Source organism: Candoia aspera, chromosome 2 (assembly GCF_035149785.1).
Source record: "Candoia aspera isolate rCanAsp1 chromosome 2, rCanAsp1.hap2, whole genome shotgun sequence".
Classification (NCBI taxonomy): domain Eukaryota; kingdom Metazoa; phylum Chordata; class Lepidosauria; order Squamata; family Boidae; genus Candoia; species Candoia aspera.
Window position 1 is genome coordinate 185,000,983 of NC_086154.1, and position 24,820 is coordinate 185,025,802.

The window sequence follows — 24,820 nt, forward strand, 5'->3', positions numbered from 1 at the left end:
GCACAACCTGTAATTGCTCTTATTTCAAAAAGCCAGTAATTTTCTATTAAAAAGCATCATAAAATCCATTTTATCTCCATTCAAAACCATTTCTTTGCATTATAAAAATGCTACTGAAAGGCAATCTACCACTGTAACCAATCTGGTGATATGAGGATTTCCACCCCACGTCATCTGGGGGTGATTAAGGGCACATAAACATACCTTGTTATGGCTTTGCCATTTTTAGATTGAGTTATGATCTAATATTTGAACTAGAACTGTAACCTCTCTCACATCTATGGAGCATGATGATCAAGTATTTGCTATTATGTTCATAGTCTGTGAAATGTCAGTTTTTAGAATTGATGACTTTTCAGTCTGCTGTGGATATTCTGTTCTTCAGCCTCTGCAAGATCTTATTCCAAAACAAGAAGCATATTAGCAGATGGGAGTGGAAAATGTTGCATCTATTAACTGCATTCTTTAAAAGTAAACATGTCTGTTTTGTGATCCTGAAGACCGTATCTTGCTAGGTTTTTAATGTTTTGGTAGCATAACGGACAACTGCACAGTATTCTGAAACACAAAGAACATAGGGGGGAAAAAAGCTGCATTAAGAAACAACCCTTTGAGGCTTGTAATTGTTATACAGAAGTAACCATCTGTCTAAGCAAACATGCTGCAAAATAGCAACAGATTTTTGGTGAAAGATAACCAAATCATGTACACAAGACAGAATGTGTTACTAACAACAACAAAAAGTTGTGGGGTGCCAAATGAATTAAGAGCCTTAATTTGTTTCAGCAGAGGACCTGAAGGCTTTGCTGTTTGAATCCTGCTTTATACACTGTGGTATTTGTGTTTTACATCATCGTTATTATGAGCCAGAAACAAATAAGGAAAGAGATCCATTAAGGTAAGATGTATTTTCTCCTTACAAGAGACCATGTTTTGTGTTCTGGATCCACAACATTGATTCTTACTCAGGGGATGGAGATAAGAACTAATTATTTTTATTTATTTAGTATCCCGCCTTTATTATTTTTATAAATAACTCAAGGCGGTGAACATACCTAATACTCCTTCCTCCTCCTCTTTTCCCCACAACCACCACCCTGTGAGGGGAGTTGGGCTGAGAGAGAGGGACTGGCCCAAGGTCACCCAGCCGGCTTTCAGGCCTAAGGCAGGACTAGAACTCTCAGTCTCCTGGTTTCTAGCCTGGAGCCTTAACCACTAGACCAAACTGGCTCTATACTGGCTTCATACTTCCCTCTCTCTCTTTTCTAGAATACAGATGGGAAACCTGTGATTTCTCAGATGCTGCTGAAGTGTATCTTGGCATGCCTTACCATTGGTTGGGGCTGCTGGGACTAAAACCTCAGCAACATATGAGAGCCACAGATTCCTTGCTTATGTGCTAGAAAATGCCCAGTTTAAGATATTTAAATATAGCTGGTTGTTTGTGCATATGCTACAAATAAAGCCAGGTAGTAAGATAACTGCCCAAAAAAGGGCACAGATGACTTGGAACTCATCTCACCAATTTTAATGTGTGTTCACCAGCTACAAGATATGGTTTGATTCCAAATTTATAGCTATTTTCCATTATCCAAATCCTCCTCGTGATTCCTTCACTGTTTTAAGTGCCATCACAAAAGAGTTGTCAAACCCTTTCTAGATAGCACCTAGTCCATGGAATGTCCTCCTTGGGTCTACAGATCTGGTGCCTATTTGTACGCTTCTGGGATCAGCAATTTACTTGCCCAGATTTTTATCACTGCTGGTCTGAAATTCTTCTGCTTTCTGCTTTAGTGTTCAAGCAGAGTTCTTAATTATGTTGTGAACACATGGGTGTACATGCATGTATGCACGGGTATAAATATCTAAAATGTTTGGAATTCTTAAAACACTTTCTGGAGAGTTAGAAAACCAATATATCTCACACCAGGCATTTCTGAAGATGGCTCAACATTTTGGCAAATGCAGAAACCAGAAGTCCAAGAACTAGTGGAAGTAAGATGGTTGGATCATACATCTTTTTAAAAGTTGAACTCCAGATGATCACCTGAATATATCAGGGTAGCTTCTTGCTGATAAGGAAGTGGACTGCTGATTGATGTGCTGCTGAGCCCTAGTCACCTTAAAGGTTCAGTTTGTAAAAACAAAAAACTATCTACCTGCCTGCAAATTAATAATTCAACGTCTACTCATTGCTCAGCTTCAAATGCTGTTAAACTGAGGATATCTCTTGGATAGCAGGTCCAACCATCTGGGATTTGTCAGGCACTCCACGTCTTTAGGAAAGCCTGGATGATGTTCTGCTCCCAAAAATTTAATCGGGCTGTTCTGGATTTTAACTGTAGCTGTGTGTTGATTTTAATCTTGTCCAGATGGCATGTTCTAAGTGTTGGGATTTCTACATTTTATCAATGTTAGCTATTTTACTACTGCAATGTTGGTACCATACCAACTGTACTTAGGTTTCATTGCATTGGAGCTTTTCAGGGACAGCTCTATGGAGATGGGTGCTGGGGCTTCTCCCATTAGAAGCACCCTGGAAATATTTTTCAAAAACACATATACACAAATAATAAATTAAATAGAAACATGAAATTACTTTTAAGCTCTGATGAGTTTCTCCCCAGTCCATGGATCCAATCAGAGGTATGGCAGTAAGCAGCAGGCTAGTTGCTTTATTTGCATTCTCCTTCAAAATCTTTAGAACTTTGTCCACTGAAACCTACAAGAACAAGACCATCCTTAGGCTCTCTTTATTCATATATATGTTGTCTTGCATGAGTGGATAGCCATAAAAATTGAAATTAGAACTAACCAACCAATTTAATTAACGTCTATCATCCATCCATCCTCTATATCTGATTTTACAGGAAGTATTTCTGGACTAACAGAAACACTCAGGCTTTGATCTTATGCACATTTGCATGAGAGTAAATCCCAATGAACCAACACATGAGCATACATATACAGGACAGTAATGTCAAACACTAAATATGCTCAAATATAAAATATATTATCAACAAGAACAATTCAGAAAAGTTTTCAGATAGATGCAGGCTAATGATCTTTATCACAGTCATGAACATCCACAGCAAGCTCCCTCTGAAGGGAAAAAAGTGCCTGATATATCAAATACATTTAATAGGACGTAAAAAAAAAGGCAATAGCCATAGCAAGGAAACTAAACAGGATTAAGACCAGCTAAAATGTGAGAAACCTTTACTTACAGTATCTGGAACTTCTCTCTCTGCATTTTATGAAAAAGCCCCCTCCCCAACACTGCATGTATGTATCTGTGTACATAAATAGTCACACTCTCTCAGCCCAACCCACCTCGAAGGGCTGTTGCTATGGGGATAAAGTAGGAGTGAACACCACATACGCCACCTTGCGCTCCTGAATGAAAGGCAGGATAGTAATCAGATTAAAAAATAAAAATAAGAGTTCCTGCAGTCCTCCATTTTATACTCGAAAAAGGATGGGCAGGGAGGAACAAAGAGTTGCTGGGAGTTGGGCGGTATATAAATTTAATTTATTATTATTATTATTATTATTATTAGGATGAGAAAGTAATTCAGTTCACTTTTTAATGTGAGCTTTTAATTTGTGCTTGCCAAACGATTTCTTTTTACAATCAAACAGTTTTTTAAAACATGCAATTCAAATCAAATCAAATCTTTATTACGGTCATAGGCCAGCATAAATATTCAAACCTAACTGAATTCTGAGGAATAGCTTTTTGAACAAAAATGTATAAAATGCGTATCTATAAAAGTAACAAACAAAATTGCATCATTTTAAATAAAAATGCAAGTAAAACAAACACAATATGAAATTTAATACACTAAAACGAATACCCTGGAACACATGTAAATGTTTCTGTATGTAAAGGCTCAGAAAAGTCCTGGGATAAAAAAAGCAGATTTAAAAAATGAATAGTAGAGCAAACTTAAGCCCGACTGATTTCTCTCTCTCTCCTCTATGCCCAGATAGAGTATTGCTATCTTCCTGGAAGCAATAATCACTATTCAAAATGCACCACAAAGTCCTTCCACAGGCAAGTGGTCACACAGTCCTTATCAATATGGTTAACACTGTTTTCAGACTGTTAGACTTAGCTGTGATCTCATTGGCAAAATACACTGGAAGACAAGAACAGATTCAGCCCAATTGTTAATAAAGGACTTTTGCTTATTTTTTTTAAAAGCTTCACATACAATATACTGTAATGAAGATTTTGCCTATAACATGATTTACTATAGTTGAATTTTAAAGTTTTGTAATCCTTCCTAAGTCTTTTGCACAAATAAAACCCATGGACACATGCTGTATTCAGACTCTAGACTCACATCTGATCCATATACATATTTTATTGTAAACCACCCAGAGTCCCCCATTGGGGGAGATGGGTGGTGATATAAATTTAAACAAACAAACAATAAATTAACTGAATGAGGTCAGTAAGCATTTCTCCAGTGAATAAATCATACTTACAATATAACTTTCTCAAGTGGAACTGAGCAGACACCCACTTGCATTTTTAGTATGTTTAAGGTCTTTAGTATGTCTTTTAACTGCCCTACAAAACAGATCAATATTATCACTATACTAGTATGGGGTTGACAAAAACTTGCCTCTGCCACTATACCAGTGAAACTATTTCAAAATAAGTAGCTGGGGTTAGCTTTCTGCAGCAAATGGTAGCGTGTTAAGGACCCCATCCCTCACACATGTGAAATTAACAGATTTATTATGACAAGACTTTATAGAACAGAATCTACTTCATCAGTGAACTGCAGATGCATATACCCACAAAAGGATCATAGGAAAACAAAATGTAGTAAATATGGGCAGTGTTCACATGGACAAAAGAGTGTAGATAACTCAATCTCCTGGTGCTCAGTAATACATACCCAGAAGATAAACTGAACTGCTTTATGAGTTGCAATTCAGCACTTTTATATTCCCCTTCAAATTTAATTGCAGCTGTGAGAGAGACTGATCTAAAATTATCCACAGCTGCTTGAGTCTACACCAAGTTTTAGAGTGTAGAATACTCCTGTTCTAGCCAGCCTGGTCATTCCATTTCCATAGATTTTCCACTTTTGCTCCCCTAACAATAGGTATGTGTTCTGCAGCCATTAAGCCAATTTTCCTTTGGATGTCTTGATTGACTTTTTAAAAAATTCCTCCCTCTATCTACAGTATTTTTCTTTCTGGATTGTCTGGACTTTTGTGAACCGAAGGATTCTAAGCCTGCTGATATCTCCCTCTTGTATGTGATATAGGCAATACTATTTGGCTACAAATGCACCTACATTTGGAGAATGAGCTAGCACAGAAGTTAATAACCTGAGGCACTCCAAATATCGCTGAACTACAATTCCCAGCATCCATCACCATTAGCCGCACTAACTAGAACTGCTGTAAAACATCTGGCGTTCTACAGGCTGTCTTCCCCTGAGCAAGCAATTAGAATATCTAGGAAAATATCCTTCAAGCAGCAAGACTCATCGGCAAACACTGTGTTCAAAATATAGCAACTTCTCTTTGACAGTGAATTCCCTTTACACACACATACAGCCAATTAAACACAGTATCATTTAAGCAACAACAACAACAAAAGTGAACAACTATTATGGTTAGGGCATTAGACCAGGGCCAAAAAATCCACACCCAACCACAGAAGATCACTGAACGATATGGGGGTCATTCATTATCTCTCAAACCAACCCATCTTACAGGTTTATTCTTGTGGTGATAAAATTGAGGGAAGGAATGGGTCTTCCCCACCCAATAATTACTGCGAACTGGTAAGTGTGCCTGTTGAAACCAAAGGAATGACCAAGAAATAGAAGCTGTTGAAACCAGAGGAATGACCATGAGGTATAAATGAATGGAGGCAGTGCTGCTGCTGCAAAGTTGCCTTTAAAATTAGGCTGAAGATTAACTGCTGCTGGGAGGAGCTGTTCACCCAGGGGACTTGAATGCTATTTAATAATGCCTAACCAAGACCTCCCGCTCTTCTCTTGTCTATTCTGCTATCCTCTCATCTCATCACCCTTCAGGTTTGTCCCTTTCTTTCTCAGAGCAATTACCCCTTCTTCCATTTCTCTCTCTCATTTTGATCATGTTTTTGTGTATGTGTTTATTTAAGTATATGAGATTGATCTGTGTATTATTTATCCATGAACTTTATCTGACTGTCTGAAACCAGCTGGACTCTAGGCAGCTTCCAGATTGTATGTACTAAAAGCAGAGAACAAAGTCAGAATATAAGAATTCAAATAGTAGCTAAGAATAATAAAGTAAAATGGCATTGCTATATACAGCTAATCTCCAAAGGCCTTCTGGAAAAAACGTGTTTTCATCTACTTCCAAAAAGTCATGAAGATGGGGCCATACATGCTTCAGGTAGCAAGTTATTCCAAAGCAAGGGAGCTGCTATTGAGAACACCTCCTGTCTGCGCGGCAAGATTATTGTATGCAAAAAGATGGAAAAGTAACGAGATACCAACAGTGGAAGACAGAAGAAAAAACTGAATTGATGATTTCTGGATTTGGGGATTAAAAAGGGCCAAAGAGAATAGGATGGAAAGGGAAAAGGTAAAAGAGTAAGATGGTAATTACTTGATAGAAAGAAGGGCAGAAGGCATAACTGTTTCCTTCTCTTTTCCTTCTTTTTCTATCTTTTCTTTGTTCTGTATACTTTTACTGTATCAAAAATTCATACACACACACACACACAGAATGCCTCCTGTCCATTGGCCTTAAGCTGTACCTCCTAGTAGGTGAGGGCTCTTACCAGGCACTTGCAACAAAAGCGCTCCAATGGAGAAATCAGAGGCATCCACTTGAACCACAAATGGTTTAGTGGGATCAGGGTGTTGCAGGATAGGCTCAGCCATGAACAGGCTTTTTAGCTTGTCGAAAGCCACCTGGCATTCAGGCGTCCACTTGAGCACCGCTCCCGGGTTCTTTACCTTGCGTGTGTCCCCCAGACCCTTTGTGCGCAATAAGTCAGTGAGAGGCAATGCAATTTCTGCGAACCCCTGGATAAATTGCCGATAATAGTTGGAAAACCCAAGGAAACTTTCCCTTCTCTTTCCCATGGAATCCGGTTCCCCCGCACTGGAATCTTCACTTTCCCCCGAGCAAGGAGTAGGTTCAGTCATCACTAACTTTATTTCCTCACAGATACTCTGGGAGGATGTTAGTGGTAAAAGTTTTAAGATTCTCAGCTTTATGTAATGATTGCCTATCCTGATATACTCAGACTCACAAGTAGATACTTAATGATATCTGATTTATTGATAGAATAGTATGCAAATACAGAGAAAGCTGAGAATGACTAAAAGCGCACCAAATACAAACTAAAAACCCTCGGCTCCAAACGTAATCCCTTCCCTCGCCCGGCCATAGCAACCATCCCCCTCCCAGGTGCTGTTAACCATTTTCCACACATCCTGGGAAAGCAACCTTGAACACATGAGATAACCCAAACACATTCCAACCCAGCAGCCAAGACATTCCAACCCAGCAGCCAACAGATAACTCCCCGAAGAGAAATCCTCCTCCCTCCTGAGATCAAACACGTATCAGGGAAATGACATGCGAAACGTTACGATGTACCAGGAACATTGGAACAGTGAACATGACAATTTAACTGTCTCGGTAGAAATGGCAGAAGCTATTGAGGAAAGGCAGTCCCTAAACCACCCAGGTCTCATGACATTTGAGCTTTACAGGTAGCAACCAGCACCTTGAATTGCACTTGGAAATTTACTAGTAACCAGCACAGCTTGTGCAGCAGGCATGGAACATGGCAGTTCTGTAACAGCATGTATGTCACTGCATTCTGGACCAGCTGAAGGGCAACCCCATGTAGAGCGAGGCAAAGTAATCTAATTGAGAGATAACAAGGGCATGAATGACCATCTTCAATGCATCTTATACCAAGTAAGGCCAGAACTGGCACACCAGGCGAGGTTGTGCAAAAACCAGTCAAAGATGGTACAGTCCTGGAATCAGCCAACCACTGTATCCTGGTTGGGTTGAGTCTGAGCATGTTTTTCCCCATCCAGACCCTGACAATCTCCAGACTGTATGGGAGAGACGGAATCACTGGTATGTGCAGGTGAAGATGAATGAGACTGTTAATTTTAAATAGTTTTTAATTCCATTAATATTTTTTCTTCTGGCCCTGCTCTTTTTTGGTTGTGTGGCTTGTAGCAAGTACATCCATGAGTGCACACACACATGCATCTGCATATACAAGTGTTATATGCACTCATTTCTTCTCACACGCAGGAAGCTGGAGTTGGCAACCCTAGGTTGACAAGCAGGGAAGAAACAGAGCCCCACACTGATCTTTGTCAGCATTTGTAATTTTTCCATCTGCTTTTTGAGGGGGATTCATGCAAAAGCGACATGCATAAAACATAGCTTAGGCAAGCAGGGTATCAATTTGGCAAACAGTATTGTTCCAATTTTAGTGTATATGCTGATGAAGCACATATCCCCAGTGAAAAGAGGAAATTTCACTCACCGTTTCTTCATGTTCTTTCCAGCAGTCATAATCTGTTGCCATGGCAATACTGGCATAGCAGATTCCCGCCTCCTTTGCCAGAATCACTTCTGGGACTGTTGTCATATTGATAACATCAGCTCCCCAGCTGCGAAACATCAAGCTTTCTGCCCGGGAACTGAAACGTGGCCCCTCAACTGTAATTACTGTCCCCTTTGAGTGACACTTGATTCCAAGCTTTTTGGCAACATCCAGGAGAACCTGAAAACATCAAGGGAGATGAAAAGCCACCACTGCTTATCCCTCTGGGGGGTGTCATTTAAGCCCCCTCCAAATATTAATATCCCATACAGCATATCAGTATCGTTGTTTATTCACTTAGTCACTTCCGACTCGTGACTTCACGGATCAGCCCACGCCAGAGCTTCCTGTCGGTCGTCAACACCCCTAGCTCCCCCAGGGACGAGTCCGTCACCTCTAGAATATCATCCATCCACCTTGCCCTTGGTCGGCCCCTCTTCCTTTTGCCCTCCTCTCCCCCTAGCATCAGCATCTTCTCCAGGGTGTCCTGTCTTCTCATTATGTGGCCAAAGTACTTCAGTTTGGCCTTTAATATCATTCCCTCAAGTGAGCAGTCTGGCTTTATTTCCTGGAGGATGGACTGGTTTGATCTTCTTGCAGTCCAAGGCACTCTCAGGATTTTCCTCCAGCACCACAGTTCAAAAGCATCTCTCTTCCTTCTCTCAGCCTTCCTTATGGTCCAGCTCTCGCAGCCATATGTTACTAATATCAGTATCACCATCTCCATTATCTCAATTTTCCCTGAACTGTAATGATGTTCAAGTGCATAGGAGGACAGCTTGAAAACAAAAAAAATACAGAACCCAATAGACTAATGCTCCTCTTTTAAAAAGTTACTGCTTTATTTACCCCAGGAACATATTGGGTTTTCTGTCAGGTCAACAGCCACATTTGACCTGTAAGGGGTATGCTAGGAAGTAGAATAATTGAATGGATGGGGCTAAGAAAAAACTGAAAGTTTATATCTACTTGAAATATAAACATGTTTATTCCCCGTTCTTTAATTAAAGTCTGTTGTATTAATTATAATAGTTTGATTGTATTGTTTGGAAGGATTCTGGGGACATACGAAAGGCTCTTGGGGCCACTTATGGTCATGGAGGTTCAGGTGACATAACCCCTGATTTAGACCACCAGGATTTTGTTGAATATTTTTTAATCAAAGAAGAATTTCAGAGGCTTGAGTTTTTAAAAAGACACCTCACAGGAAAAAGGGTGGGGGCTGCTTTTCTGAGTGGACTTCTGGTGCCTGGCTGTCTGGGTCTTACTCTCAGGAACTAAAGGTTATATCCTTATGAGGTTAAGAAGCTCCTGATTGGTCGATGTACATAGGACAGAACATATTAATGATGCACACCAGCTTCTTGCTGGTCAGTCTCTGGTCATTCTCTGCTGTTAGTTAGCTAGCTGGTTAATCTGTTTATTGTTTTACTTCTAAGTAATGTTTTTTATTTAATACAATCTTTTACAAAGAAATGCGTGGTCTCTCATACTTATTTACTTCTGCTGCATTGAAGCAATCTGCTAACATATTTATCACTTCATAGAGTTAGGGTGCAAATGCAATTCTCAGTTATTTTTACCCTCTAGTTCAAAAAATGCTTGTAAATCATATTCCAACATGCTTAGAATCTGATATAGCCATGGCTTATTTTACAGCAGGTGATGGCATAAGCCAGGATAAGGCAAACCCCCATCCCCAGCAATTTCAATGAGATTTGGATTCTTAGGGAGGGAAGGTTAAAATACCTGTTGTCTCCCTACTGGCTTGTCCCCTCCTGACTTCTATCATGGCCACTACTAATTTTTCTGCAAGGCTGTTTCTTCAAGGCTGTGTGATTGGCATTCTCTCACTGCTGAAGTCATACTGTCGGATGCTCTAGTTTCTGTATGGAGAATGTTCCATAGTCACTCAGCTTTTCATTTCCTAAGACTTACTCTTGCAAGGCTCAGGACCACAGAGTCCTTTTACTATAGGACAGCATATGCAATACTTTGGCTTCTGCCCCAAAAGTCTTCAATGTTGTACCAAGGGTCTTCTGGATTTTGCAGAAACAGGGTAGCAGCTGCAATGTTGGTAAATCAACAAAGGCAGGCAAGTGGTGAAGGGACAGGAAGGACTGTAGTCATAAAGACCTTGGAGGACCTTACATTACCAGAGGTTACAGACTGCCCAACTATCTCACTGCTGTAATTTTTGTCATGACAAACAACTAAAGGGAGGACTACCTTCAGTGTAATTTTTAACCATGTGCAAGAATGTAAGATAACACATCCTAGAACTATTATGTAAAGCAAAGCCAGGGAGATGTTTATATGTCTTCTAGTATCCATCTAGCTGAAAATGTTAGTAGCTGAATGGTAGGAAAATGGGAATGGTGGGAAAGTACTTTCTGCTCAATCACAGATTGGATCCTAGACATATATATTGTCTTCAGCAAGATAAGGTCTACTAACTTCTCTAGTTTTGGCACAGAAAGGTTCTGCCATAGAAACGTGGCACACTCCCGGAAGGCAGGAATAAGTCCCATCATAGAAAGTGAGATGCCTTTTCGTTGTCCTAAGAAGAAAGAAATATATACACCAATCAGAGAAGACAACATAAGGATTGCCAGCATGCCATGATGTAAATGCTGGCAGCACCAATGCTACTCTTCAGTCATTCATTCATTCTGCAGTTTTTAGTACCATGCCCACCTCAAGCCTTTATACTACATGGAAGCTTTCACAGCAACTACTCCACAGTACAAAGGAACAAATAATGTTGGTCTGCTAAAGTATACTTTATGTTAGAAGAAACAATATTGTCATAGGCAAATTAATGGGAAGCAAGGCAAACAGTGCCTTCCAAGTGAAACCACACACTGATAGAAACAAAATATATACATATATATATATATATTTTGATCAGAAACCCACATCCTTCCAGTTAGGAAGATTATAATAATTTCCCTGCTTCTTCCCATAAATTATACTGGACAACCACATTAACAGAATTACAGTTTGTTCTAGAGAAAAAAATGGAACATATTTGGGCAGACACTTGGAAATAGGCCTTAGACAGAAAAAGGCCTTAAACAGAAAAAGAGACCAAAATCTTAACATAAAACTGATGATTCAATTAGAAGACCAGATGTAAAAGGATTGGAAGGAGTACGATGCTTCTCAATTTGTAACCAGAGCTGGCAAGAAAAACACAGATTGTGTCATACCTTAAAAATGCAAAAAATGCTATTCTGTCAGCAAAATTCAGCTGATGTATTTGTGAATACACATAAAATGCACAGGAAAAAAAAGTATAGCTAAAACCCTCTATGCAATCCGGGCAGACTTTAGAACTTCAACTCTCACCAACCCTGTCAGTGCTGCAAAGGGCAAAGAATGTGGAGAGTTGCAATCCAAACATCTGGAAGGCATCAGGTGGCCACTCATAATGCAATTTGTAGGGAATGAACGGAACATATGTCACTACTGCCAATAAAAAATGGCCGTCTCCTGGGAAATGACTATGCTAAATGAGCAAGACACACATTTCAATCACTTTGCTGCAAAGTTCTGAGCTACTGCTAGACATATAAGAAATCTGCAGACTTGCAATATGGAGATAGAATACCTGAGTGGGATTGTAAATCCCAGAATTCTCTGCCAATGGCAATGCTGGCTAGGAATTCTGGGAACTGCAATTCTAACATGGGGCGGGCATCAGGCAGGGACACAATGTTACAGATGCACCAACTCAAAATGTGATTGGGGGAGTGAAGATTTTGCCAAACTTGTTACAAAGGTAAGAAAACTAATATGATACATTGTTTATTAATGAAGCTGCAAAAAAAATGCTGTGACAATAAATCAATTTGACTACAACTACTCTTGGATCACAATCTTCTTCAGAAGCTAGTATTTTCACTGAGAATCAACTAGCTCAGGTCATGACCTGATCCTCAAGAGGCTGAAGATAAGTTTAAATCAGTTCCCACTGCTTGTATGTGTTCAAGAAGTCTGCTTTGACAAGTGCTGCACTGATGTGTAACATTAAATTAGAATCCATCAAAATTTAGCTTTTGGGGCAGTTGAGTAAAGAATATCACAAATCTAACTTTTAGAAACAGGATTAAGAAATGTGCATTATGAAGCCTAGCCATTATACACAGTTCTGCCAAGCTATTCTAAAGCCTGGGAAATCTACCCCAAACCATGCATACTTTCCAACACAAGTCTCAGCCAACTTCACCTTCACCTAAATACACAGAGCTGCCTGAAAGAAATGTATTAGCTATGTTTATGAATGTCATCTTTTCAAGGTAATCTCTACCACCAATTTTTATTCCCCATTATGCCTGCAGAATTTGCTTCTTGGTGTGGTGAAAGACAGCTGCCATTCAAGGTGGTTCCAAGTGAACAGCCCAAATCTGGAAATGTGACCTGGCCATTAACATCATCCTTCATCCATTACTGACCTATCAAAACATCTTGCTGATTGCCTTATCCATTGTTCCTCCGAAGTGCTAGACTTCCTTCCCATGCTGGTTGGGGAATATGGGAGTTAGGTGCAACACAACTGGAAGGCACCAGGTTAAAGAAGACTGACCTAATAAATCTTGATACAGGTCTTTTTGCATGTCTCTAATTAGGCTCTATCCCTAACCCTAAAGCTTGTTTTTCTTTCTTTGTGCCGCTTCTCTGATTTTGTCCACAATCACAGTTTAAAACCATTTTAGATTGTTCAACTACCCTGAATTTCTTTTCACCATTAATGGACTGTTTCTTTCAGTTGACAAAACCAGTTTAGAAAAAGTGTTCCTTTTGTTACTCTCATGTTGGGGTTCAGATTCTTTGATAGTGTGACTGGTGGAACTTTGGATACAAAAGCTTAAGAACCACTGGACTGCTAAAAATTACATATTACTCTATAAAGTGAAGGAAGAGAGATGGACTAATTATTTGACCAGTGGTAGCTGGAAACTCAGCTGTTTGTTTCTCTACTTCAGAGTAAATAACTATACATTGAGAGGAATTTTGCCTTACTCTGCAACTTGGCTGATTAGGGGTGAATGGTGGCAGACGAGTTTGTGAACAGTGGAAATAAATTCCAATGAATTCCTAGAATATTTGCAGTGAGACACATGTCCTCCATTGTGATAGCAGGATAAGACATAGGATTGTTTGGGGGATATAGGATGCCAGTTGGCCAGTGACTTTCAGAGGAGACAATGCAGAAAATATGACAGATGGATCTAGATCTGTGAACTGCAGGAAGCATGAGCTGGGTCTGTGGGCAATGGCAGATCAGATCAAGCATTGAGGACTGACTGTGGAGCTGGGCTTTTATAATAGAATGGGGCTCATTATATTCTCTCTCTCTCTCTATATATATATATTCATTTATTTTCCTGTTTCCTTAATAAATACCATAATCGTTTCTACAGAATGATAAATGAAATTTGGCAACTCAGTAAAATGCACCTTTCATTTTGTTTTTTCCTTCTTTCTGCTGCCTCCTCCTAACAGTAATTCCTTTTGTGCACATGTAAAGGGAAGAAAAAAAGAGATCAAGAGCTGGTAGCAATGTACCTTAATCCACTGATCAAAATACATAACCTGTACTGTGACTCAAATGGTCTAACCTAGCTGAGAAAACAGTTTTCTGAGAAAATGCAGGAAACCTTTTCTTCCTGTGCATCATACATATTATGTATTGTGTATTATTATTCATACATAAACTAAGAAACCTAAAGAGGCCTATGACACATTTTCTTTATGATTCACTTAATCGTAATTCATTATATATCTCATATTCTTTATAAACTACATCTGCGAAAAGCAGTACATTAAAAAGAGTCAGTGCAAGGTCAGAAAAATCTCCTGTCCTTCTCCAGGCTTGCAAAAACAGATGGGTATCTTGTCAATTCCCCAATTACTTTGGAAATACATGCAACACATTTTGATGCTTTTTAAGCCTTCCATCCACTCTCCCTGTATTCTCCATTCTACTTCCTCCTCCTAGCTATGGATGTCTCCTGCTTCCCCACCCTTGTTGTACCTTCCCTTTCTGCAAACTTGGCAGAAATGCTGGGAATCTCACCAGAACAGGCCTATCCAAGACATTTGGTTCTCTAAGGAGGACAAGATGGTAATCTTCCATCCCACTGACAGAAGACAAATAGGCAGCCAGTGCAATCTTCTTTCAATATTACGAAAGGACTGAAATCTTCCAATAAGACAGGCAGTGGGACAGGGGTTGTCCTTCTGGGGTGGGGTATGCAGGATAACTGACATGGGGTACTGGGCAGCAGTTTCTTAATCCCATGCCATTTCTCATCTTCCCGCACCTACTGCTTCATGAGAGGCTGGCTCTCTTATGGAATAAAAGAATGTGCTTGCCGTTACTAATTAAAAATAGCCCTCAATGCATTTTATAGAAGTTGATTTTTGGAATTGTATCAAAGTATCTGGGCAAGAATGCTTTGGAAACAGAACCTCTTGCCAATTTAAGACCTAATTCTGTTACTGTTAGTTCTAGCTCCATACGGAACCTCATTTTCTCCCTTACCGGTCTATGAACTGGTCAATTATAACAAGATCTCCTGGCTGAATCTCTTCTCTTAATGAACCACAGGCAGTAGTCACTAGCAGATGGGTACAACCTTCTTCCTTTAGTGCCCACATATTGGCACGGAAATTGATATTTGTTGGCATAATAGAATGATGTCTCCCATGCCTAGGGAAAGAGGGAAGGAATCTGTTAAAGCTAAAAAGCAAAAAATAAAAATGGAGAATAATAAATGGGGAAGCTACTTGGACAGATACATTTGCATTGCAATCAGGAATCAATATAGCAAATCATGTGTTGCTCTGACCCATTTAAGCCAAGGACGCTCAACCTTTTTCAGGTCAAAGGTTTTTATCTGGCCTTTTTGAGTGGCAGGCCAACAGACATTCCGAAAGTGAGGTGGGGAAAAATGTATTTTATTTCATTTCGATGCGATTACATTGAAACTGTATCATTATTCCCTATATAACAGATCATTTCCCCCTTTAGGGAAATGATTACCCAGAGCACTTTTCTGAGGGGCTCTGATTTCACAGGAAGGTCAAATACAGCCCTGGAGCTACAGATAATTTACCCCCACCTTATGCATATGTGAACTGGGGAGAATATTGGACACCAAGACCAGGGTGAGAAGAAGCCAAACTGGGATCTAAACATGGTGGCCCCTTGTCAGGGTCCCTGAGGTCATGTTACTGCTTGATGCTATGGCTACAACTGGAAGCACAGGAAAAAGCAGCTTTCTGACTAAGGTAGAGAGCAAGGAAAGGCTTCTAGAACAGTGTTTCTCAACCTTGGCAGCTTGAAGATGTGTGGACTACAACTCTCAGAATTCCCCAGCCAGTCCACACATCTTCAAGCTACCAAGGTTGAGAATGTTTAATTACAACTGGCCAATCTTCAGATTGTCTGCGTCACTCACCTCGTAGACCAGATGAGCCTTCTCTAGGTCAGACCTCAGCTGCAGGTCATGAGGTTCTTGGTTTATATCTTAGATGTTTTAAAAATGTGTTTGGATGGGGAGCCTTTTTCATGCTTATACCCACAAGGGACTTTTTAGGGTCCTTGGTTTCTCTATCCCAAATCACAGTTCATTAGGCAAGGAAGCTCATAAGAAAATGAAAAAGTATAAGTTAAGACTCAATCAATTCAATAAGGTATATCATCCTATATTTGGAGGAATTTCATGAGTATTTGATATACAGGTAGTATCGCTTAACAACCACAATGGAGACTGGAATTTTGGTTGCTAAGTGAAGTGGCCATCAAGCAAATCAGACCCCATTTTATGACCTTTTGTGGTGGTCATTAAGTGAACCACATGGTCATTAAACAAATCATGCAGTTCTTCATTGATTTTGCTTGTCAGAAACCAGGCGGGAAGGTTGAAAATGGTGATCATGTGACCATGGGACGCTGCAACAGTCATAAATGCGAACTGAATGCCATACACCCATATCGTGATCATGTGACCATGGGGACAGTGTAATGGTCATGTGAGGACCGGTTGCAAGTTGGTCTTCCCAGCACCATTGTAAGTCTGGACTGTCACTAAAGGAATGGTTGTTAAGCGAGGACTACCTGTAATCCTCAACCTAGCAATGGGCAGTCCATGGTGATTATGCCATCTCCTGTGGATGCTGCTACTTCCCACCACCCACACTGTGCCTTCCATCAGCTGCTGATCACCTGACTGGTGGGCCTCTAGGATCAAGAAGAGGAGATGATGACACAAGGAAACTCTAGCAGTGCTCCTCAGCTGCCTGCCAAATAGCCATCAATACAATTTGTATCTTTAGCAGGTTTGAAGGTTTGGCTTCATTATGACAAATGTCACATCACATTTTCTAATGCAAATCTAATTCACGTTTTTCAAAGGAATTTCACATACCTGTACAGAAGCACACAGTCAACGTTTTTTATCTTTCCTGAAATCAGTGCATCTGATGGCTGGAATTAAAAACAATACATATGCAAACGAAGACTACAGAAGCACCGTAAAATTCCACCAACAAATTTTTAAAACTGATTTGCTACTAATGCACGATCAAAGCGGAAATACATTATGCACTGCAATCCTACACATGAAATCACATATAGAAATAAACCTCAAAAGGTTTGATGGACTTTGCTGCCAGCCAAAATTTGATATACAAAGGAGAATTGCAAAGTCACTGCATTACATTACAATTAGAGGATCAATAGCCACAGGCCACCAACGAGTAATGGCTATTCTGGGATGTCACTACATAGCTGCTGCTTGGGCTTCTTAGTGAATGCTATGGGACTAATTCAAAGTACGAAACATCCCTGAAAAGGCAGTTTTGCATCATCAGCAAGCTAGCAGGACTAGTCCTGATTCTATGATAAATATTTGTAAGTAATGAAGAGGAGAGTAACTAATAAATCTAAAATCTATTCATATGAAGTCACATTTTGTGAATACATCTGTCCCACTCAATAATCACAGGATGTACAAACCTTCCATGTGTAAACTTCACAAGGAAGAGATATGAATTCTGGAATCCAAAGCCAGCTGCCATGGAATCCAAGCCATTTGCTGGGAGATCACAAATTTAGTTGGGCATACAAAGAACACATGCGGGACATTATTCACAGAACTATACTGTTGTATGAGGACTTTCTCATCTTTCTCCAACCTGTCCAAGGGTTAATCAAGCCATTTTAAAAACCCAATCAAGCTGCAAAGGCACTGGGTGTTTCTCCACAGAAACCTATGAGAAAGGCCATTCTTGGAAATATGGCTCTTTTTCATGTGCTTTCCCTAGCACACCACCCACACCCAAAAAGATGGCTTAGTTACCTATACACACCTTTCCATACGGTGTATCAATGTATTTCTCTGCTCGACCTTCTAGTATCTCAGGATCATCCAGACCCGTCCCTCCAATAATTCCAATCTTCCAAAAAGGAAATATAGATTAGAAGACAAGATATTGTAAACTCTACATGAATATACAGCTAACATCACAATATTGTTATTGCTTTATTGAAATATGGGCATGAAAGTCGACTTATTTTGACAAGGCTGGATAACACAATCTCTTTAGCCTTAGGCAACTTCCTTAGACACCATGGAGGGCAGATGAGAAAATACTAGAAACAAATGATCATCAAGAGTTTCTACAGGGTATTCATCCCAAAATAGGGAGAGTACCAGACCTCGCTTACCTTGTAAGCTGTCAGAAGTCCAAAAGAATTCTGTGGCATGAAATTTTAACACTTGAGAGGAACAGACTTTCCTCCCTGTCTCCACTCTTGGCTCTAAATTGCCCAATCAGCCCTTGCAGTTAGCAACATTTGTAAATTTCTCATCTGATGAACAGGAAATCTCAAGTATAAAAACTGTGGTATTTCTAGAAACCTTTAATGCAGTGTTCCCTAATCCAGACACCCTTCGAAATACGTAAACTTCAATTTCCAAAATTCCCAAGCCAGCAGGAGTCCACACATTTCAGAAGCATCAAGGCTGGGAAAAGCTGATGTAACATTAGAGACAAAGTGGGCAACCCCAGGCCACAGCACTTATCTGTGCCTCTCAGGACCCTGCAGAATAAAAAGGGACCAACTCTTTTGGCTGATTGAGATTACAGGCAGAAACTTAAGTGGTGAAATGTACCCTATGTAGTGGCAATGCGGAAGACCATTGCTATTTTGAGGAGTTAAGTGACATATTTTGATTTTCTCCCTCACACAAAGATGATTAGTTGATTTTCAGGTATACTAATGTTTAACTGGCTTGTTTTTATTTCTGTTATGCACGAGGGGGGAGATAAGAGAAAACCCCAAGATTAAAAGTTTAAGAATAAGTCCACTCCTCCAACAGCCCTCCAGAAAGTATTTCTGTTTGGAAATGGGGAGGGGGAGATAAGAGATTGTTTTTGTTAGGCACTAGCTTATCTGTATAGCTTCCCAGGCTCTTGGAAAGAGGTATTCCAAACCCTGGTCAAGGTCAGGTCCTGCAGCCTCAGTACCATGGAAACAGAGTCATGAGGTTTGAGGGCCAGATTTTGATAAAACCCTTAGAATTGTCTTGAGTTTGGGAGCTTCTACACAGACCCTGCGCGCTGGGTGCTGTGGAGCTTAAAAGCCATCCTTGGGGTATTCCTGCTACCCTGGTCAGGAAGCTCCTGGCAGCAATAAGGGAATAAAGGTTTCACCTGGCTTAGGTATGTTATTTCTTTCTTTATGCTATGTTTTTTTTATGCTTTTGTATATTCTGCCTAAACTGTGTTTGTTTGACTTTGTTTGCTTAAGTTTATAATAAAGCTTAAAGTTTCTTTATCCACTGGTGTGCTTATTGTCTCTGGATCTAAAAGAACCAATTGCCTGAGCATCTGATCACAGCTTGGATACTTGGCAGAACACCCTATCTCCCCAAACCAGGTCAATTTGTCACATGGGAGGTTTTAGGGGTGAAATGGGTGTCTTAAACCTTGCCCCTTAACTGCTCCTCAAGAAAGTTAAAAACACAAAACAAACCTTAAGAATCCAGGCCAAAATATATCAGCCCTGCCATTCCTGTGTCACCACTGGCCACATACCTGCAACCCCCAAGCCAAAAACATTGCTCACCCGGAGGTAAAGAGGTTATCTTCCCACCATCTTGTTTCTCACTGAATCTCTGCATGTTGCAGGGATTCTCCAACAGCCATGCTTCTCCAGGGGAGTAGACCTAAAGCAGCCTAACTTCCACTTGTGAATCTACTTAGACACGTAACCTTCTGCTGTTGCATGTAGTAAGGAAAGAGAAAAGCAGTAAGCAAGCTATCTTTAAGGGAGGATAGCTACTTTTTTCTGATCCCTGTGAATTACTCTGAATGGTAAGACTCCCTAAAACACAGCTTGAAAATCAAATTAACAAATAAGCCATTGAATGTGATGCACAGGGTTTGTTTTTTTTTAAAAAAGCCTTATTTCATATTGATCCTTCAGATGTTTTTAAAATATCCTGTTTCATTTTGAACTGAATAGCTTTTATGACTTTAGATTATAATTAGAATTTTACTGTCATTAGGGCAGAAGACAAGGCCTTTGATATTTGCCATGGATTCTGTAGGACATCTTATCACATCATGGGAACCTGATTGTTAACGTGCTGTTGCATGAGGATGATTGAGCAAGAAAGCTCCAAAGTAATAGGAATATGGAAGAATTATGTGAACTCTGGTTCAAAATTCCCAATATTCCATCTACTATGTGACATGAGTTTGGCCAGGTAATTATTTTTCTATCATGTAATAGTGAACCCTTCAGCAAAGGATCGTTACCTTGTCATGGTGCTGGGGCTTGTTACCTTGTCATGGTGCTGGGAAGGTCATGACAGAGAGGTCAGACTAAATGCGATCCCTGGGGAAGGTAATGGCAACCTACCCCAGTATTCTTGCTGTGAAAACTAAATGGATCAGTACAACCAGAGATGTTGGCATACCATCGGAAGATGAGACCCCCGGGTCGGAAGATGGTCAAAACGCTATTGGGGAGGAACAGAGGATGAGTTCAACTAGCCCCAGACGTGATGACACAGCTAGCTCAAAGCCGAAAGAATGGCTAGCGGCTGATGGTGCTGGCGGTGAACAGCGAATCCGATGTTCTAAGGATCAACACACCATTGGAACCTGGAATGTAAGATCTATGAGCCAGGGCAAATTGGATGTGGTTATTGGTGAGATGTCAAGATTAAAGATAGACATTTTGGGCATCAGTGAATTGAAATGGACTGGAATGGGCCACTTCACATCAAATGACCACCAGATCCACTACTGTGGACAAGAGGACCACAGAAGAAATGGAGTAGCCTTCACAATTAATAGCAAAGTGGCTAAAGCAGTGCTTGGATACAACCCAAAAAACGATAGAATGATCTCAATTCAAATTCAGGGCAAGCCATCACAATGATCCAAATATACGCCCCAACCACAGATGCTGAAGAAGCTGAAGTAGAGCAGTTCTATGAAGATCTGCAGCACCTACTGGACAACACGCCTAAGAGATGTTATTTTCATCATGGGAGACTGGAATGCTAAGGTGGGCAGTCAAATGACACCTGGAATTACAGGTAAGCCTGGCCTGGGAGAACAAAACAAAGCATGACATAGGCTGATAGAATTTTGCCAAGACAACTCACTCTGCATAACAAGCACTCTCTTCCAACAACCTAAGAGACGGCTTCATACATGGACTTCACCAGATGGACAACCCCAAAATCAGATTGACTACATCCTTTTCAGCCAAAGGTGGCGGAATCTATACAGTCGGTAAAAACAAGACCTGGAGCTGACTGTAGTTCAGATCACGAACTTCTCATTGCACAATTTAGGATCAGACTAAAGAGATTAGGGAAGACCCACAGATCAGCTAGATATGAGCTCACTAATATTCCTAAGGAATATGCAGTGGAGGTGAAGAATTGATTTAAGGGACTGGACTTAGTAGATACGGTCCTGGAAGAACTATGGACAGAACTTCGCAACATTGTTCAGGAGGCGGCAACAAAATACATCCCAAAGAAAGAGAAAACGAAGAAGGCAAAATGGCTGTCTGCTGAGACACTAGAAGTAGCCCAAGAAAGAAGGAAAGCAAAAGGCAACAGTGATAGGGGAAGGTATGCCCAATTAAATGCAAAATTCCAGAGGTTAGCCAGAAGAAACAAGGAATTATTTTTAAACAAGCAATGCACGGAAGTGGAAGAAGACAATAGAATAGGAAGGACAAGAGACCTCTTCCAGAAAATTAGAAACATTGGAGGTAAATTCCAGGCAAAAATGGGTATGATCAAAAACAGATGGCAAGGACCTAACAGAAGAGGAGACCAAGAAAAGGTGGCAAAAATATACAGATGAGCTGTATAGGAAGGATAACAATATCGGGGATAGCTTTGACAGTGCGGTCAGTGAGCTAGAGCCAGACATCCTGAAGAGCGAGGTTGAATGGGCCTTAAGAAGCATTGCTAACAACAAGGCAGCAGGAGATGACGGCATCCCAGCTGAACTGTTCAAAATCTTGCGAGATGATGCTGTCAAGGTAATGCATGCTATATGCCAGCAAATTTGGAAAACACAAGAATGGCCATCAGATTGGAAAAAATCAACTTATATCCCCATACCAAAAAAGGGAAACACCAAAGAATGTTCAAACCATTGAACAGTGGCACTCATTTCACATGCCAGTACGGCAATGCTCAAGATCCTGCAAGGCAGACTTCAGCAATTCATGGAGCGAGAATTGCCAGATGTAGAAGCTGGGTTTAGAAAAGGCAGAGGAACTAGGACCAAATTGCCAATATCTGCTGGATAATGGAAAAAGCCAGGGAGTTTCAGAAAAACATCTATTTCTGTTTTATTGATTATTCTAAAGCCTTTGACTGTGTGGACCATAACAAATTGTAGCAAGTTCTTAGCGGTATGGGGATACCAAGTCATCTTGTATGCCTCCTGAGGAATCTGTATAACGACCAAGTAGCAACAGTAAGAACAGACAACGGAACAACAGACTGGTTTGAGATTGGGAAAGGAGTACGGCAGGGCTGTATACTCTCTGTATACTGGGCTTGAGGAATCCATGGCTGGAGTTAAAATCTCTGGAAGAAACATTAACAGTGTCAGATATGCAGATGATACCACTTTGATGGCTGAAAGCGAAGAGGAACTGAGGAGCCTTATGATGAAGGTGAAAGAAGAAAGTACAAAAGCTGACAAGCAGCTAAACCTGAAAAAAACCAAGATTATGGCAACCAGCTTGATTGATAACTGGCAAATAGAGGGAGAAAACGTAGAGGCAGTAAAAGACTTTGTATTTCTAGGTGCGAAGATTACTGCAGATGCTGACTGCAGTCAGGAAATCAGAAGACGCTTAATCCTTGGGAGAAGAGCAATGACAAATCTCAATAAAATAGTAAAGAGCAGAGACATCACACTGACAACAAAGTCCCGCATAGTTAAAGCAATGGTCCAGCTCTCGCATATGGCTGCGAGAGCTGGACCATAAGGAAGGCTGAGAGAAGGAAGAGAGATGCTTTTGAACTGTGGTGTTGGAGGAAAATTCTGAGAGTGCCTTGGACTGCCAGAAGATCAAACCAGTCCATCCTCCAGGAAATAAAGCCAGACTGCTCACTTGAGGGAATGATATTCAAGGCAAAACTGAAATGCTTTGGCCACATGAGGAGGAGACAGGATACCCTGGAGAAGATCCTGATGCTAGGGAAAGTGGAAGACAAAAGGAAGAGGGGCCGACCAAGGGCAAGGTAGATGGATGATATTCTAGAGGTGAAGGACTCGTCCCTGGGGGAGCTGGGGGCATTGATGACCAACAGGAAGCTCTGACTTGGGCTGGTCCATGAAGTCGCGAAGAGTCGGAAGCCACTGAAGAAATAAACAATAGTGAACCAGGTGTAAGCAACTTTACTATGGCTTCTTACTCACAGAAACATTTTCTAACATCACTGACTTACAAGCTCCCAGAGAATACCATATTGTTTATATTGCATTCATTTCCAAGGTATCTGAAGAGTCTGGGAAGCCCAGAGTTAACTCCCAGGTGATCCCCAGCTTCAAACTTTAGGATGGGGAGAAAGCGAGAGCTCTGCACGTTGCATTGTGCTTAGGGGAGGGTGGCAGCCCCAGGATCTCACTCCTGGCTTTTCATCTGAAATTGGACAAAATCCCACATCATGGCTGATTTGCAGAGGCAAATTTTCAACGGGGGTGAGGAGAGATAGAATAAAGCCAAGCGAGCAAAGCGAAACACGAAAGGGGTTAAATCATGGTGGCAAGCTGAGAAGCCCTTTTCGAGAACCAGGTTTGTTGGAATACCCCAGCCTCCGGGGCCGACACACTCTTCCCTCTTTAGTCCGCAGGAGCGAACATTTGCACAACTCACACCTGCGCGCCTTTGCTCTGCAGTAAATCTTACTGCGTCTGGCGGGGCTTCCTGCTGGGGAAGCGAGCCTGGGTTTGCAGCCCGGAGAGCGGAAGCTTACAGGACCCACGTCCCGCCGAACAACCCAGGCGGCGCTGCCGCCGCAGATAAGCGCTCGCCCTTAGGCCGGCCGAAGGTACGCGGAGTCGGTCGAAGGAGCCAGAGCAGCAGCGCGCGGAGGCCCCGCGGGCGCCTCTTCTCCGGAGAGCCGCGAGCGCGCCGAGGAAACCGCCCTTGGGGGAAGAGGCTCCCCCCAATTGGGAAAGCGAGAGGAACGTGGCCGGGAGCGGGTTCCTGGCTGGCGAAACTGCCGCGAGGCGCCTTACCTTCACGGCCGAGCAGACGGCGGCTGCAGCCATGTTCCTCCGAAGAAAGAGGAAGGAGGCGGTGCCGACTTCTCCGCCCAGGGATTGTCCCTCGTGCCGGGAGCCTGAAATGGAAATTCCCAGTCTCCGTTGCACGAGTTAGGGATTTCTTTCCTCGATTGCGAGGAACGTGTGGAGGACCGGCGGCGCGTTATTTTATGGATTTATTTGATTTGCATAGCCGCCCTTCTCGGCGCGCGACTCGGGCGCCGTGCTTCCTCAATCCGTCAGTTTCCAACGCAGATTTAAAGCAACGGTGGGGAATTCGATTTGAAAAACGTGATTGATCCAGGGGATGTCTCCTGGCTTTGATTTTCTACTGAGCTCTGTCGGATTCTGATCAAAGCAACAGACTTGGTTCTA

The 24,820-nt window shown here is 41.3% G+C and overlaps 1 protein-coding gene across 1 annotated transcript; it reads right to left on the bottom strand.

The window, feature by feature from the left end:
• Positions 1–265: 265 nt before the first annotated feature.
• On the bottom strand, positions 266–24,534 carry MTAP (methylthioadenosine phosphorylase). The gene is made up of 8 exons (XM_063295014.1): positions 24,419–24,534; positions 17,990–18,076; positions 17,047–17,105; positions 15,159–15,326; positions 11,066–11,168; positions 8,549–8,788; positions 2,600–2,722; positions 266–558 (listed from the first exon to the last, which is right to left on the bottom strand). Exons 1-8 carry the CDS (start codon positions 24,449–24,451, stop codon positions 520–522), a joined length of 852 nt encoding a protein of 283 aa, XP_063151084.1. The 5' UTR covers positions 24,452–24,534; the 3' UTR covers positions 266–519.
• Between the last annotated feature and the right edge of the window lie 286 nt (positions 24,535–24,820).

What these genes read in the sequence shown, in the direction of transcription:
- MTAP (XM_063295014.1), bottom strand. Translation starts at nt 24,451, where the DNA reads ATGGCTGCAGCCGCCGTCTGCTCGGCCGTGAAG. An exon ending in CCGTCTGCTCGGCCGTGAAG is followed by an intron (nt 18,077 to 24,418) that starts GTAAGGCGCCTC and finishes CCTTTTTGGAAG; the next exon opens with ATTGGAATTATTGGAGGGAC. An exon ending in ATTGACCAGTTCATAGACCG is followed by an intron (nt 11,169 to 15,158) that starts GTAAGGGAGAAA and finishes CTTTCTTCTTAG; the next exon opens with GACAACGAAAAGGCATCTCA.